At 44.8% G+C, this 14,148-nt stretch overlaps 1 protein-coding gene across 39 annotated transcripts in view; it reads right to left on the reverse strand.

Annotated features, from left to right (window-relative positions):
- Positions 1 to 14,148, reverse strand: part of CACNA1C (calcium voltage-gated channel subunit alpha1 C) — a 747,770-nt gene that overhangs the window by 112,307 nt on the left and 621,315 nt on the right. For all 39 annotated transcript variants that reach the window (XM_038576272.1, XM_038576273.1, XM_038576274.1 and 36 more), the window contains 5 exons: positions 12,688 to 12,895; positions 11,627 to 11,747; positions 9,847 to 9,961; positions 8,966 to 9,086; positions 8,553 to 8,622 (listed from right to left, as the gene is read on the reverse strand). In XM_038576272.1, coding sequence (XP_038432200.1) covers positions 8,553 to 8,622; positions 8,966 to 9,086; positions 9,847 to 9,961; positions 11,627 to 11,747; positions 12,688 to 12,895 — 635 coding nt within the window. The remainder of the gene's footprint in view (positions 1 to 8,552; positions 8,623 to 8,965; positions 9,087 to 9,846; positions 9,962 to 11,626; positions 11,748 to 12,687; positions 12,896 to 14,148) is intronic.

Here is a 14,148-nt window from a genome sequence, read left to right on the forward strand (position 1 = left end):
TCTGAGGACTGCTGTTGCTGTATCCCAAAGATTTTGAACAGTTGTATCTTCATTCTCATTAGTTTCCATGAATCTTTTTAATTCTTCTCTAATTTCCTGGTTGACCCTTTCATCTTTTAGCAGGATGGTCTTTAACCTCCACGTGTTTGAGTTTCTACCAAATTTCCTCTTGTGATTGAGTTCAAGTTTCAAAGCATTATGGTCTGAAAATATGCAGGGGACAACCCCAATATTTTGGTATCGGTTGAGACCTCATTTGTGACCCAGTATGTGGTCTATTCTGGAGAAAGTTCCATGTGCACTTGAGAAGAATGTGTATTCAGTTGCATTTCGATGTAAAGTTCTGTAAATATCTGTGAAATCCATCTGGTCCAGTGTATCATTTAAAGTTCTTGTTTCTTTGGAGATGTTGTTCTTAGAAGATCTGTCATTTACAGAAAGTGCTGTGTTGAAGTATCCCAGTATTAGTGTATTATTATCTAGGTATGTCTTTACTTTGGTTATTAATTGATTGATATAGTTGGCAGCGCCCACATTAGGGGCATGAATATTCATGATTGTTAGGTCCTCTTGTTGGATAGATCCTTTAAGTATGGTATGGTGTCCGTCTTAATCTCTTACTACAGTCATTCTCTAAAGTCTAAACTTTAATTTATCTGATATAAGGATGGCTACCTCTGCTTTCTTTTGAAGACCGTTGGAATGGTAAATGGTTCTCCAACCTTTCATTTTCAGGCTGTAGGTGTCCTTAGGTCTAAAATGAGTCTCTTGTAGACAGCAAATAGATGGGTCCTGCTTTTTTATTCAGTCTGACACCCTGCATCTTTTGATGGGATCATTTAGCCCATTCATGTTCAGAGTTACTACTGAAAGATATAAATTTAGTGTCATCATAATACCTATTCAGTCCCTGTCTTTGTGGATTAATTCTTTGGGCGTCCTCTTTCTTTTACAGAGTCCCGCTTAGTATCTCTTGCAGAGCTGGTTTGGTGGTCACATATTCTTTCAGTTTCTGCCTATCTTGGAAGTTCTTTATGTCTCTTTCTATTCTGAATGAGAGCCTTGCTGGATAAAGTATTCTTGGGTGCAGGTCCTTCTCATTTAGGACCCTGAATATATCCTGCTAGCCCTTTCTGGCCTGCCAGGTCTCTGGAGAGGTCTGCTGTTAATCTAATATTCTTCCCCATATAAGTTAGGGATCTCTTGTCTCTTGATGCTTTAAAGATTTTCTCTTTATCTTTGGAATTTGCAAGTTTCATTATTAAATGTCAAGGTGTTGAATGGTTTTATTGATTTTAGGGGGGGACCTCTCTATCTTCTGGATCTGAATTCCTGTTGCCCTCCTCAAATTAGGGAAGTCTCAGCTATGATTTGTTCAAATATGCTTTCTGGTCCTCTGTCCCTCTCGGCGCCCTCTGGAACCCCAATTAAACGTAGATTTTTCCTTCTGAGGCTGTCATTTATTTCCCTTAACCTTTCATCATGGTCTTTTAATTGTTTTTCTCTTTTTTCCTCAGCTTCCTTCCTTGCCATCAACTTGTCTTCTATGTCACTCATTCTTTCTTCTACCTCATTAACCCTTGTCTTTAGGACCTCCAGTTTGGATTGCATCTCATTTAATTGATTTTTAAAATCTGCCTGATTAGACCTAAATTCTGCAGTCATGAAGTCTCTTGAATCCTTTATGCTTTTTTCCAGAGCCACCAGTAGCTTTGTTTTATTCATTCATTCATTCATGAAAGACACGGAGAGAGGCAGAGACACAGGCAGAGGGAGAAGCTGGCTCCATGCAGGAAGCCCAATGTGGGGCTCGATCCCAGGTCCCCAGGATCATGCCCTGAGCTGAAGGTGGGCGCTGAATCACTGGGATACCTGGGATCCCCCACCAGTAGCTTTATAATTGTGCTTCTGAATTGGCTTTCTGACATCAAATTGTAATCCAAAATCTATAGCTCTATGGCAGAGAGTTCTGTGCCTGATTCTTTCTTTTATGGTGAGTTCTTCTTTCTAGTCATTTTGCTCAGTGCAGAGTGGATACAAACGAGTTGTACTTGTTAGAAGTGCAAACTCTTGTTTCTGTAGCGCTCCAGCTTTTCTCTCTTTAAATCTCAGGTTGGATTCATAGGTTTTCAGGATGATTTGAAAGTTATCTAGGTAAGTTGGTGGGGACAGGTGACTTGGGGACCCTACTCCTCCACCATCTTGCCCTGCCCCCCTCATAGGTAGTTATTAAGTGAATGAATACCTCCACGGTTTCTTCCAGCTCCCTGTCTATGACAACAGTACAGTCCTGAAATAACTTCTGTCCTCTCCAATGTCCCAAATGCAAAGCCCGGCCCAGCCTACCCTTCTTCATAAAGGCTGGATGTCTCTCCCTGCTCTCACCTCACTGCTCTGTTCTTGCTGGAACCTCCAGCAAGTAGTTCAAGCACCCTGCCCCCACAGCACTTGGTGTTGTCCTGTGAATTCTCTGGTGTCATTGGCATTTCTTTTTCAGGTATCCTTCTTAATTCTAAGTCCTTAATGACTCTTAATATCTCTATGTTCACTCTAATAAATGAATCGATTAAATAAAAGCACAACCTTGGCACCCTGCCTAGGTGAGTAGATATTTCTAAAATTTAGTGTATACCAAGCTGGGGGGTGGGGGCATGCTCAAACAACTGCTGAACTTTGGGGATTAAACAGGGAGGGAAGGACTGATGTGCCACTGCTGGCTGGTTGGTACTTTGTGCAAATCAGAAACAGGCCCCTCCGCTGGGTGTTCATGGGAGGGCAGAGGCCCTGGCTCGGGGAGTACAGGCTGGAGCTGAGCCCCACTCAGACACTTCGGCACAATACCTTTGGGTGCAACCTGGACAAGCAAGCACAGCAGCCTGGGCAGGGGGATGACGTCAGGGGGTGGGTGGGTGATATAGGGGTAGAGTAGGAAGCCTGAGGGGGAAGTAGGGGCAGGAAGAGATATGAGAGGATTCTCCAGCCTGCCCTTTCTCTCTCTGGGAGTCTTGGCCATAAGTGGGGCAGGTGCATTGCTTGCCAGCGCTGCCTCCCAAGGGGCATCTATGTGAGGTGGGCACAGCAGAGGCCAGATGCCCAGAGGCTGCAAAGGGCAGGGTTGGTAGGATGATGGTAGATCAGGTTCTCTGCCTTCTATGGTTCAGAAGAAAGAAGAGCAAGTGGGAATGAGAAGTTGACAAGAACAGAGACAGCAGGCCAAGTGATCCTGGGAGGAGTTCTTTGGGGACTTCTGCTGCACCTGGTGTTAAGGTTCAGGGGGGTGACCTGCAGAGACAGGGGAAGGAGGAGCTGGGAAGCAGAGGCTGGTCCCGTGGAGGAAGGGGGGCATATGAAACCACGAGCTTTAAGGGCATACCACCACTGGGTGAGAAAATGGAAAGCAGGGACAGTGAACAAATGGGGGGCTGTTGGTGCTGGTTCTCAAGGCCCGAGTGTGGCGGTGGGCTGAGCAGGACAGCTTCATTATCTACGGACCACAGGTCCCAACATTGGTGTGCTAGATGCCTGGAACCAAGAGAAACCACGTGGGTCTGGGTCTGCAGAGGCTAGAGAAGGGTGGCCACACGACCAGGGAAGGGAAACCACAAAAACCCGAAGAATCCTGAGAAATCAGCAGACTGTGAGAATAGCTTTTCAATTTAAAAGCAAAACCATCCTAAGAATCCTCAAAGCTGAGTCAACAGAGAGACTTTTCTATTGTGGCTAATATGGTGACAATGTCCTCGTTATTATTTTTTCCCCTGACCTGCTTCTCTTTGATTTCAAAGGGCAACAAAGGAGAGAAAAGGCATGACTATATTTAGAATGATGAAACCAGAGATTCTTGTCATGGGTGTGGCTGCCCCACTGCCTGGTACAAGCAGCAGGCCTGGGCTACCTACAACTGGGTGCCTATGTGAAAGGACCCTCAAATCCTCCCTCTGCCCCCTGTGCTGTGTGCAGGCTGGCTCTGCTTGGGGCCCAGAGGGATTCCTTTTCTTTCTTTTTCTTTCTTTCTTTCTTTCTTTCTTTCTTTCTTTCTTTCTTTCTTTCTTTCTTCTCTTTTTCTTTTCTTTCTTTCCTTTCTTGTTTTTATTGAAGTTCAATTTACCAACATATAACACCCAGTGCTCATCCCATCAAGTTCCCTCCTTAGAGCCCATCAATCACCCAGTCACCCCATCCCCCTGCCCATCTCCCCTTCCACAATGTGTTGTTTCTTTCCCAGCATTAGGAGTCTCTCACGGTTTGTCTCCCTCTAATTTTTCCCACTCAGTTCCCCTCCTTTCCCCTATAATCCCTTTCACTATTTCTTATATTCCCCATATGAGTGAAACCATATGATGATTGTCCTTCTCCGATTGACTTATTTTATTCAGCATAATACCCTCCAGTTCCAGCCACGTCGAAGCAAATGGTGGGTATTTGTCATTTCTAATGGCTGAGTAATATCCCATTGTATACATAGACCACAGCTTCTTTATCCATTCATCTTTCGATGGACACCGAAGCTCCTTCCACAGTTTGGCTATTGTGGACATTGCTGCTATGAACATTGGGGTGCAGGTGTCCCGGCGTTTCATTGCATCTGTATCTTTGGGGTAAATCCCCAGTAGTGCAATTGCTGGGTCATAGGGTAGCTCTGTTTTAACTCTTTGAGGAACCTCCACACAGTTTTCCAGAGTGGCTGCACCAGTTCACATCCTCCCCCAACAGTAAAAGAGGGTTCCCCTGTCTCCACATCCTCTCCATCATTTGTTGTTTCCTGCCTTGTTAATGTTCCCCATTCTCACTGGTGTGAGGTGGTATCTCATTGTGGTTTTGATGTGTGTTTCCCTGATAGCAAGTGATGCGGAGCATTTTCTCATGTGCTTGTTGGCCATGTCTATGTCTTCCTCTGTGAAATTTCTGTTCATGTCTTTTGCCCATTTCATGATTAGATTGTTTCTTGGTTATAGTTTGATAAATTCTTTATAGATTTTTAGATACTATCTGATATGTCATTTGCGATATCTTCTCCCATTCTGTAGGTTGTCTTTTAGTTTTGTTTTGTTGACTGTTTCTTTTGCTGTGCAGAAGCTTTTTATCTTGATTAAGTCCCAATAGTTCAGTTTTGCTTTTGTTTCCCCTGCCTTCATAGATGTCTCTTGCAAGAAGTTGCTGTGGCTAAGTTCAAAACGCTTGGTTGTGCCACTCCCTCCCGCCCAGCAGCCCAGAGACGGATGGGGGCTGTGGCCACCGTCCCCACGCTGCACGCCAGGTGGCTGGACTGCCTTGTGGGAGCCACGGCCCTCAGGAACCTCACTCCTGCTTCTGGGTGCTGAGCCCGCCTTGGACCCAGCACGAGCTGCCTCCGGGGAGGGGACGGGAGGCCACAGGGAGGCCCGCAGGCGGCCGGTGACAGTGGTCCTGGGTCAGGTCTCTGGTTGCCCGGCACCGTGCTGTCACCGTGCCTCACGGGTGGCCCTGAGGCCTCTGTCTGTGAGCACACCCCCCGCAGCAGGGAGCCAGTTGCTATTTGATGTTGGGCGTTTTTAAAAATTAAAGGTGTTTGAGTAAAGCAAAACAAAACAAAACAAACACAAGCCTGTGTTCTCCTCTAGGATTTTGATGAATTCTTGTCTCACATTTAGATCTTTCATCCATTTGAGTTTATCTTTGTGTCTGGTGTAAGAGAATGAATGGTCTAATTTCATTTTTCTGCATGTGGCTGTCCAATTTTCCTAGCATCATTTATTGAAGAGACTGTCCTCTTTCCCTCTATCCCTACACTCTGAAGAGTTTTGATCAGGAATGGATGCTGTATTTTGTCAAGTGCTTTCTCTGCATCTATTGAGAGGATTATGTGGTTTTGTTTTTTCTCTTATTGATGTGATCTATCACATTGATTGTTTTACGAGTGTTGAACCACCTTTGTATCCTGGGGATAAATCCCACTTGGTTGTGGTGAATAATTTTCTTAATGCACTGTTGGATCCTATTGGCTAGTTTCTTGTTGAGAATTTTTGCATTTGTGTTCATCAGGGATATTGGTCTGCTGTTCTTTTTGGTGGCGTCTTTGTGTGGTTTTGGGATCAAGGTAATGCTGGCCTAATAAAATGAGTTTGGAAGCATTCCGTCCCTTTATATCCTTCAGAACAGCTTTAGTAGAATAGGTATTGTTTCTTCTTTAAACGTTTGATAGAATTCCCCTGGGAAGCCATCTGGCCCTGGACTTTTGTGTCTTGGGAGGTTTTTGATGACTACTTCAATTTCCTCCCTGGTTATTGGCCCATTCAGGTTTTCTATTTCTTTCTGTTCCAGTTTTGGTAATTTATGGTTTTACAGATATGCATCCATTTCTTCTAGATTGCCTAATTTATTGGCGTATAGCTGTTCATAATACATTTTTAAAATCTTTTGTATTTCTTTGGTATTGGTTGTGATCTCTCCTTTTTCATTCGTGATTTTATTAATTAGAGTCTTTTCTCTTTTGTTTTTAATAAGGCTGGCCAATGGTTTATCTGTCTTGTTAATTCTTTCAAGGAACCAACTCCTGATTTTGTTGATCTGTTTTACAGTTCTTCTGGTCTCTATTTCATTGAGCTCTGCTCGAATCTTTATTATCTCTCTTCTTCTGTTTGGTGTAAGCTTTACTTGCTGTTCTCCAATTCCTTTAGGTGTGAGATTAGCTTGTGTATTTGAGTTTTTTCCAATTTTTTGAGGGAGGCTTATATCGTGATGTATTTCCCTCTGAGGACTGCTGTTGTTGTATCCCAAAGATTTTGAACGGTTGTATCTTCATTTTCATTAGTTTCCATTAATCTTTTTAATTATTCTCTAATTTCATGGTTGACTCATTCATCTTTTAGTAGGATGTTCTTAACCTCCATGTGTTTGAGTTTCTTCCAAATTCCTTCTTGTGATTGAGTTCTAGTTTCAAAGCATGTGTTCTGAAAATATGCAGGGGACAATCCCAAAGTTTTGATTGTCTTCCTTTTTAAACCTTGAAAATACACACACAAGTACAGAGACTTGTGTAGTGAATCTCCATAGCCAGCTTCAACAGGAGTTGCTGGAGTATATTTTAAAACAATTTCTACATATGTTAGACCCTAGCTATACACATGGCTACATTTATAAGATTGAACTACAGAAACACTACTGCAGGAGCGCCTGGGTGGCTCAGCAGTTGAGTGTCTGCCTTTGGCTCAGGTTGTGATCCCAAGGTCCTGGGATCGAGTCCCACATCAGGCTCCTTGCAGGGAGCCTGCTTATCCCTCTGCCTATATCTCTCTGCCTCTCTCTGTGTGTCTCTCATGAATAAATAAATAAAATCTTTAAAAAGCACACACACATACACACTACTGCAGTAACAAAATAAACAAAAACTACTTAAAACCATTAGTTTCCAGTCTATATTCAATATTCCCTTAATTATCTCCAAAATGTCATTTTAGTTAATTTGTTGATTCAGGACCAAGACAGAATTCCCCATTGACTTTGGTCAGCATGTCTAGCTCTTTCTTTGAAATCCCGCAAGAATTTCCACCCAGAAGAGGTTTCAGACTTCAGACACACTTCCTGCTCTTCCTTTGATCCAATCCCCAGCAAGCCACATTGTCTTTCTCTTGAGGTGGGAGGTAAGTGAGGATGGAATGATTGCAGCGAGCCTGCTTCCCAGGGGAAAGAAAAGATGGCTGCCAGTGCCCTTCCAGATCGGGGCAAGGGAAGGCCAAAAGGACCAGTGGAGGGAAGGCCAAAAGGAAAATCTAGCTTTGTTAATACCGGTAGAGGGTTTTTAGCCACTTAATGTGTTTACCAACCTAAATATAGCTTCACCTCCATAGAGAAGAAAATGCCAGTAAAACAACAGTCCCTTGCTTGTGTGCAGTTGACTGCAGGCTTGAAGTTGGTAGTAACAGCTGCAGTTGTAGGGAAAGGAAGGCAACCTCTGGCTTATATGGGATGTGGAGCTTCATGAAGCAGAGAAGTGAATTCTGGAGGGAGGCTTGAGGACCTCTGACAGTAAGCCCTCTCAAAGGAGACTGTCTGCCAACTTATGTATTAGAAGATGAGAAGGCTGAGTTGCTAAGAGTTCTTTTTATAATAAATGAAAGCATTTCACAAAGCAACAAGTGGGACATCTGTGGTAGCAGCTGTCCTTGTGTTCAGTATTGCCATCCGAGTAAAGGCAAGACAGAGTCGGGATTTACTATTATTATTAAGTGAGTGTCATGCTGCAACATGTTATATTAATAAATCATATAAGATAATGATTTTATGGCATAAGATATAATAAAACCTTAAATGCTTATAGAACCCACCTTCCAAAGGGCATAAAGGCACTGCTTAAACACAATTTATTAACTGTTATGTTGTTTTTATGAGGAAACCTGTAGATGATAATTGGTAATGCTTAACTACAGATACAGAAGACATTTAGCAGTGCAAGGTGCTTGTAGAGGGAAACTGGAACCACTGATCCCTAATACATAGCTACTTCCACGTGGCTTTAGAATCTAGATCCCTACCACCAACCTCCTAACCTCAGGGTTAGGCAGTGGGATTGGTACCTGTATTTTCTGGGTTGGGGTAGGGACTCTTATCCTCATTTTCATTGGGCTGGAGGTCATCCATGTTGATCTAGGCAGCCAAAGGAGAGAAGGAGGAAGAAGCCAGTTAGATACATTCCCTAGTTAGTGAGGCTTGGAGTAGACTCGGAATTGCATCATAATCAGTGGCTGAGCTGTTGACTCAAAAATATATCCTTGTTATCTTGCATATACCCTTTAAGACATCAATAGACGATTGAGACTCAACCAGTCTGCCTTCTCTTCAAATTGCTAGTGCTCCTCATAGGCTTTCTTCCACTAAGTCTCTTTCTTTCCTTCTTCCCTCCTTTCCATGGGTGTCTGACCTGGGAAGACTGTGTCCTCCTTCTCCCAACAATGGCCCTGCCAGCTCCTGGAAGGAGATGGCTTCTTACCTTAGTGGTGGGTGGGGACTCTCCATCAGCTGTAATGGATTTCAGTTCAATTTTTTCCTCCTTGGTTTCCTCCACTGCTGGCTTCTCCACTATCTCTTGTTTCTTCTCTGGGCTGGCAGTCCTGGCCGGTCAGCAGGAGGAAAAATTAAAGGGATGTTTACTGAATGATAGGAAACATGAAGAAATGAACCACTCTGTGGTCTCCTGGGGACTAGTAGGAGCAGATTCCCTGGGCCTATGTCCATGTGCCCTCAATCACAGATGTCACTGGGTTGGACCCACCTGGCCACACCTTGCTCTATCTGGTACTCAGCTGACCTCTTTCTGTTTCTTAGCTGCTCCATTCCCTGTCTGAATCAGAGAAAGGTTCTCGATCTGATTCAGGATTGGTTCCTGGGAGACTCAGTCCAATATCCAGGAAACGTGAGACCTATGATAATCCCATTTAGATAAGAGAAGACAATGCAGGGCTTTATCTTGCTTTCTGAACACTGGAGGTAAATTATCAAGCAGCAAAAGGGACTTAGTTAGCTGGAACTTCATTTCCCCTCTGAGTGGCTGCCTTCCTCCTCTCCCTATCCCTCACTCCCCCCACCTATCATGATTTCCCTTCTCAAAAAAGAATCCCCCAACTTCTTCAAGTGGGTGGGGAAATCCAGCACCTTCACAGAGACTGTAACTCACGATGGACCATACATTAGAGCCATGGCAAGGAATTAGGAGAGAGGCCTAACTTTCTGTAGGAAGCCCCAAACCCAGTGCCCTCTAGCTGAGATGGCTGACAGAGGCTAGCGCCCAAGCTTCTCTTTATCACTAAAGGGGATGGCATTCCAGAACTGGGAACTCTGGGGCCCTGGGCCTGGGTAAGCTTAGAGGGTTACCTGGCCAGCTTCTTTCTCTCTTTCTCTTCTTCCTCCTCCTTTTGGGCAGATGTGAGGCTCTCAGCATCAGCCAGGTTGTCCACAGCAATGGCCAAGAACACATTCAGTAGGATATCTGTTTGTGTCCATTCTTAAAGAAAATGACCCTTGGCCTTGGGATTTTTGGTGGGCACAGGGAGCAGGGAAGGTGCAGGACATGCAGTGATAGAGTTCCCCACAGAATGAGCTCCACGGTGACTCACTGTGAGAGTTCCCAGTCCAGGGTGTCCCTCCTCCCCATTACCCTCTTGGCTACTGGGAGTCTTCTAAGGGGTTGAGAGCAGGCTAGTATGCAGGCTTGAGTGGGCAGTGAGTGAGGCCGTGAGCCTGCCTTGCTCTTTAATTGCTAGGTTTCGTTATTGGTTTCTCCACTGAGATGACTGGTTGTAATTGCCATTATAAACAGCACCGTCCCTAGCAGAATGCAGAATGCTCTTAAGAGCGGTTCTTTAAAACCGGGCACCGAGGAGGTGACCCAATCTCTGCCAACTCTTCATGTGAGCCAGTGCATACAAAGACCCTTGGAGTATTGAGCTGGAGCTGGCTGAATCTTGGGAACTTTGAAGTGAAGCGACCATTTGCCTCTTTCTATTCCCCCCCACCCCCCGCCCCGACCTTGAATAGAAACGCTGCAGGTCAGAGAACTGCAGAAGCAAAGGGAGTGTAGCTGCATGGAGCCTCAACATTTGTTAAGTCTAACTTCCACCCCTAGGCCCCCCAGACAGTCACCCCACTTCACATATCAGGAAGCCACAACCCACAGAGGTGATGGGCTTGTCCAAGGACACTAGTATGTACCTGTTCCTGGTCCCCTGGCATTGTGGCAGGGGCTTTGCATACATTATCCCATTAAACCTCACCATGACCCATTAAGTAGGAGTCACTAACGGTTCATCACCCTGTTTTATAGACACTGAGGTAAAGAGCTTTTAGTCTGCTGAGGTCACCAGCTGGTTAAAGGTGAAACCTGTCTGCTGACATCAATGCCCCTGCTCTCAGCACTACATTAAGCTATGATTTAAATGCAAATCTTGGGCCAGATCTGCTTCTACTTTACCATCTGTCTCTGAACACGACCCTCACACGGTTATGACCAGGAGGAGAGAAGACTGCCTGCGCTTGAGACCGTGGAAACCTGCCCATGGCCTGGATCAGCGAGGACCTGTCAGGTCTGCTTGGTGAAGCCTGTCCAACTCTGCCTGGGACTAAAGTTCTGGAGAGCAGCTTCGGAGGGAGGGACACTGAGCAGAAAATAGGGAGGAGAGATGAAGGTCATTTCAAGGATGATGGCTCAGATCCCCTGGACTGTACTTCTTACCTCCAGTGGCACCAGCCTAGGGCAGCCAGGGCACCCAACTCCAAGTGCGTTCACACTGGAATCTATGTGAGTAGCTGTATATGCACGACACCAGAGGGCGTTGTTCACCTAGACTATAACCGAGAACACACCTCTTGGAGTTGGGCGACACTGCATCCCAAACTGGTTCAGGAAGATGAACTTCTATCCCGACCTATGCCAAAGCTCCAGGCTTCCACCAAGACCCACCTCCATGGCTAAGGTGGTTCTGGGACAGGACACATTTTCTCCCCAGAGCACACCTTTCCCCTGCTTGCCTGGGGGCCCTGTGGGCAGGCAGCCACACTTTTCAGCCCTGAGTCAGGACCTGCTGGGCACACGTATTTGGCTGTAGGCTGAGGGAGGGTGGGGCAGCAGGGACGGGGAGGCAGGAGCAAAGGATACAGTTTCCACAGATGAAGAGGATGATGAAGTAAATACAGACTAACATCCCTGGAAAAGAGGGGCCGCCATAAGCCATGATCCCATCATACATCACCGAATTCCAGTCCTCCCCGGTCAGGATCTGAATGACACATTCCCACCAATAAGGGACACAGCGTTAGACCAACAGCAAACCCCAAAACTCCCCTGCCCTGCCCCACTGTCTTAACAAAAATCTAAAATCTCTTTTTCATCTCTTTCCCTCCTCTCAGCCCCCAGTTCTCCTCCCAGGGGCTCTGAGCTAATCACCTGGGCAAGTTTGACCCCATCCTTCCACAAAGTGCATGGGCCCTGGCATGATATTATTTGAGAAGTTACTGGAAGGGCTTCCTGGTCAAAGTATCTGCTTCTACTCACATACACTGCACAAGATGGCGGCCATCAGCCTTCCTCATGGCTTTTACAAATGTGGTCATTGAGAGAGTACTATGCTGTTCCAGCTTTCCCCAAGATTAGTCATTTGGGCACTATCTTTAAGATTTTGGCCACGTCCATATATTATTTTTCTTGTAAATCAATCTACTTTGAAACTTCAACAAGTGCTACTTTAGCTTTTCCCTACATCAAAGTATCTATGAAATGGCAAATTTGATGGGCTAGTTATATTTTTTCCAGGGGCAAGCATGGTGGGTAGTAAAGACGGAGAGCTTCATCACCCTCCCCTCCCCCAACGAGGGCAGTCTGCTTTCCTTTGTTTATACTTCGGGCGTTCATATAGAATTTATTTGAATAAAGGGTTCTATGGTTAAGCAAGAATTTTTAAACTATATTTAATTACATTTTTCCCCCCAGTGGTCCATCTAACAGTGGAATTCCATGGGGGACTGAGGATAGAAGGAACTACGGAAAGAACTCGAGACTCTTCTGGGCATGGTCCCTCCATGGCTAATCTAGGCTGGCTTTGGTTGCCCAGTGCAAGGGTGAAGCTTCCCACCACCCTTTCAAGGCTCTTTCTCCTCCCAGCCCCAACCCCACCACTCAATCACCCTCCCACTCACATCCCAGCAGAGAAGAGTCCATACCTGAAACACGGTGAGGAGGGACTGCGGAAAGTTATCAAATGTGCTCCTCCGAGTCTGCATTTCATCAAAGTTGAACTTTCCTCCAAAGAGCTGCATCCCCAGGAGGGAGAAGATGATGATGAAGAGAAAGAGGAGTAGCAGCAGGGAGGCGATGGAACGCACAGAATTCAGCAAGGATGCCACCAGGTTGCTTAAGGAGTTCCAGTATCTGGGGACCAACATGAGGGAGATTAGTGTCCTTTCTCTACGCTTTTCTTAACATCACTCTTCATTCACACATTCAATAGAAATTTTAAGATAAATTACAACTCCTTCTTTTCCCCTTTCAGTGGAGTAGTAGTAGTGGTGTGGATTGGGCTGGTAAGCTCATGATTAGAGTGTGGAGCTAGTTAATTCAAGGTCCCAGGATAGTAATGTGTAATGGCGAATAGACGGAGCTCAGAAGTCCGAAGCCTGAGTTTCAGCCTAGCTCTGCCAGTTGCCAACTGCTAGTTGCAGTTGGGAAGTCACTTAACTTCCTTTCTATTTGCCTCTCCATCTGAGAAAATAGTGATAACAGTAGCACATACTTAATTAGGTTATTGGGAAGATTACATGAGACAAAAAAACAAAAACAAACAAACAAACAAACAAAAACCCAGCCCACCTAGCAACAAAATAAAGAATAAACAAGTTGGATTACATCAAACTATAAAGCTTCTGGTCAGCAAAAGAAACAATCAACAAAGTGAAAAGACAACCTATGGAACAGGAAAAAATATTTGCAAACATATAGCCGATAAGGGGTTAATATTCAAATACAGAAAGAACTCAGACAACTCAACAGCAAAAACAAAACAAAACAACAACAATCAAAAAACAAAACCCCAATTAATCCAAGTCAAAATTTGGCACAGGGGACACCTGGGTGGCTTAGTCAGTTGGGCATCTAATTCTTGATTTCGACTCAGATCATGATCTCCGGGTTCTGATATTGAGTCCTGTGTCAGGCTCCATGCTCAGCCTAGAGTCTGCTTGTCCCTCTCCCTCCCCACGATTGCACATGTGCATGCTCTCTCTCTTTCTCAAATAAGTAAATAAATAAAATCTTAAACAAAAGAATGGTGTTTAAAAAGAAATTAAGCACAGGACTTGAATAGACACTTTCCTAAAGAAGATATATGAAAGGTCATCAAATACAGGAAAAGGTGCTCAACATCATTAGTCATTAGGGAAATGCAAATCAAAATGATCACCTCACACCTATCAGAATGGATATCATCAAAAAGACAAGAGATAACAAGTGTTGGCAAGGATGTGGAGAAAGGGGAACCCTGGTGCACTGTTGGTGGGAGTGAAAATTGGTGCAGACTCTGTGGAGGTTCCTCAAAGAGTTACAAATTAACTACCATATGATCCAGTGATCCCAATTCTGGGAATATACCCAAAGGAAATGAAAACACTAACTCCAAAAGATATCTG

This window comes from Canis lupus, chromosome 27 (genome assembly GCF_011100685.1).
Source record: "Canis lupus familiaris isolate Mischka breed German Shepherd chromosome 27, alternate assembly UU_Cfam_GSD_1.0, whole genome shotgun sequence".
NCBI lineage: Eukaryota > Metazoa > Chordata > Mammalia > Carnivora > Canidae > Canis > Canis lupus.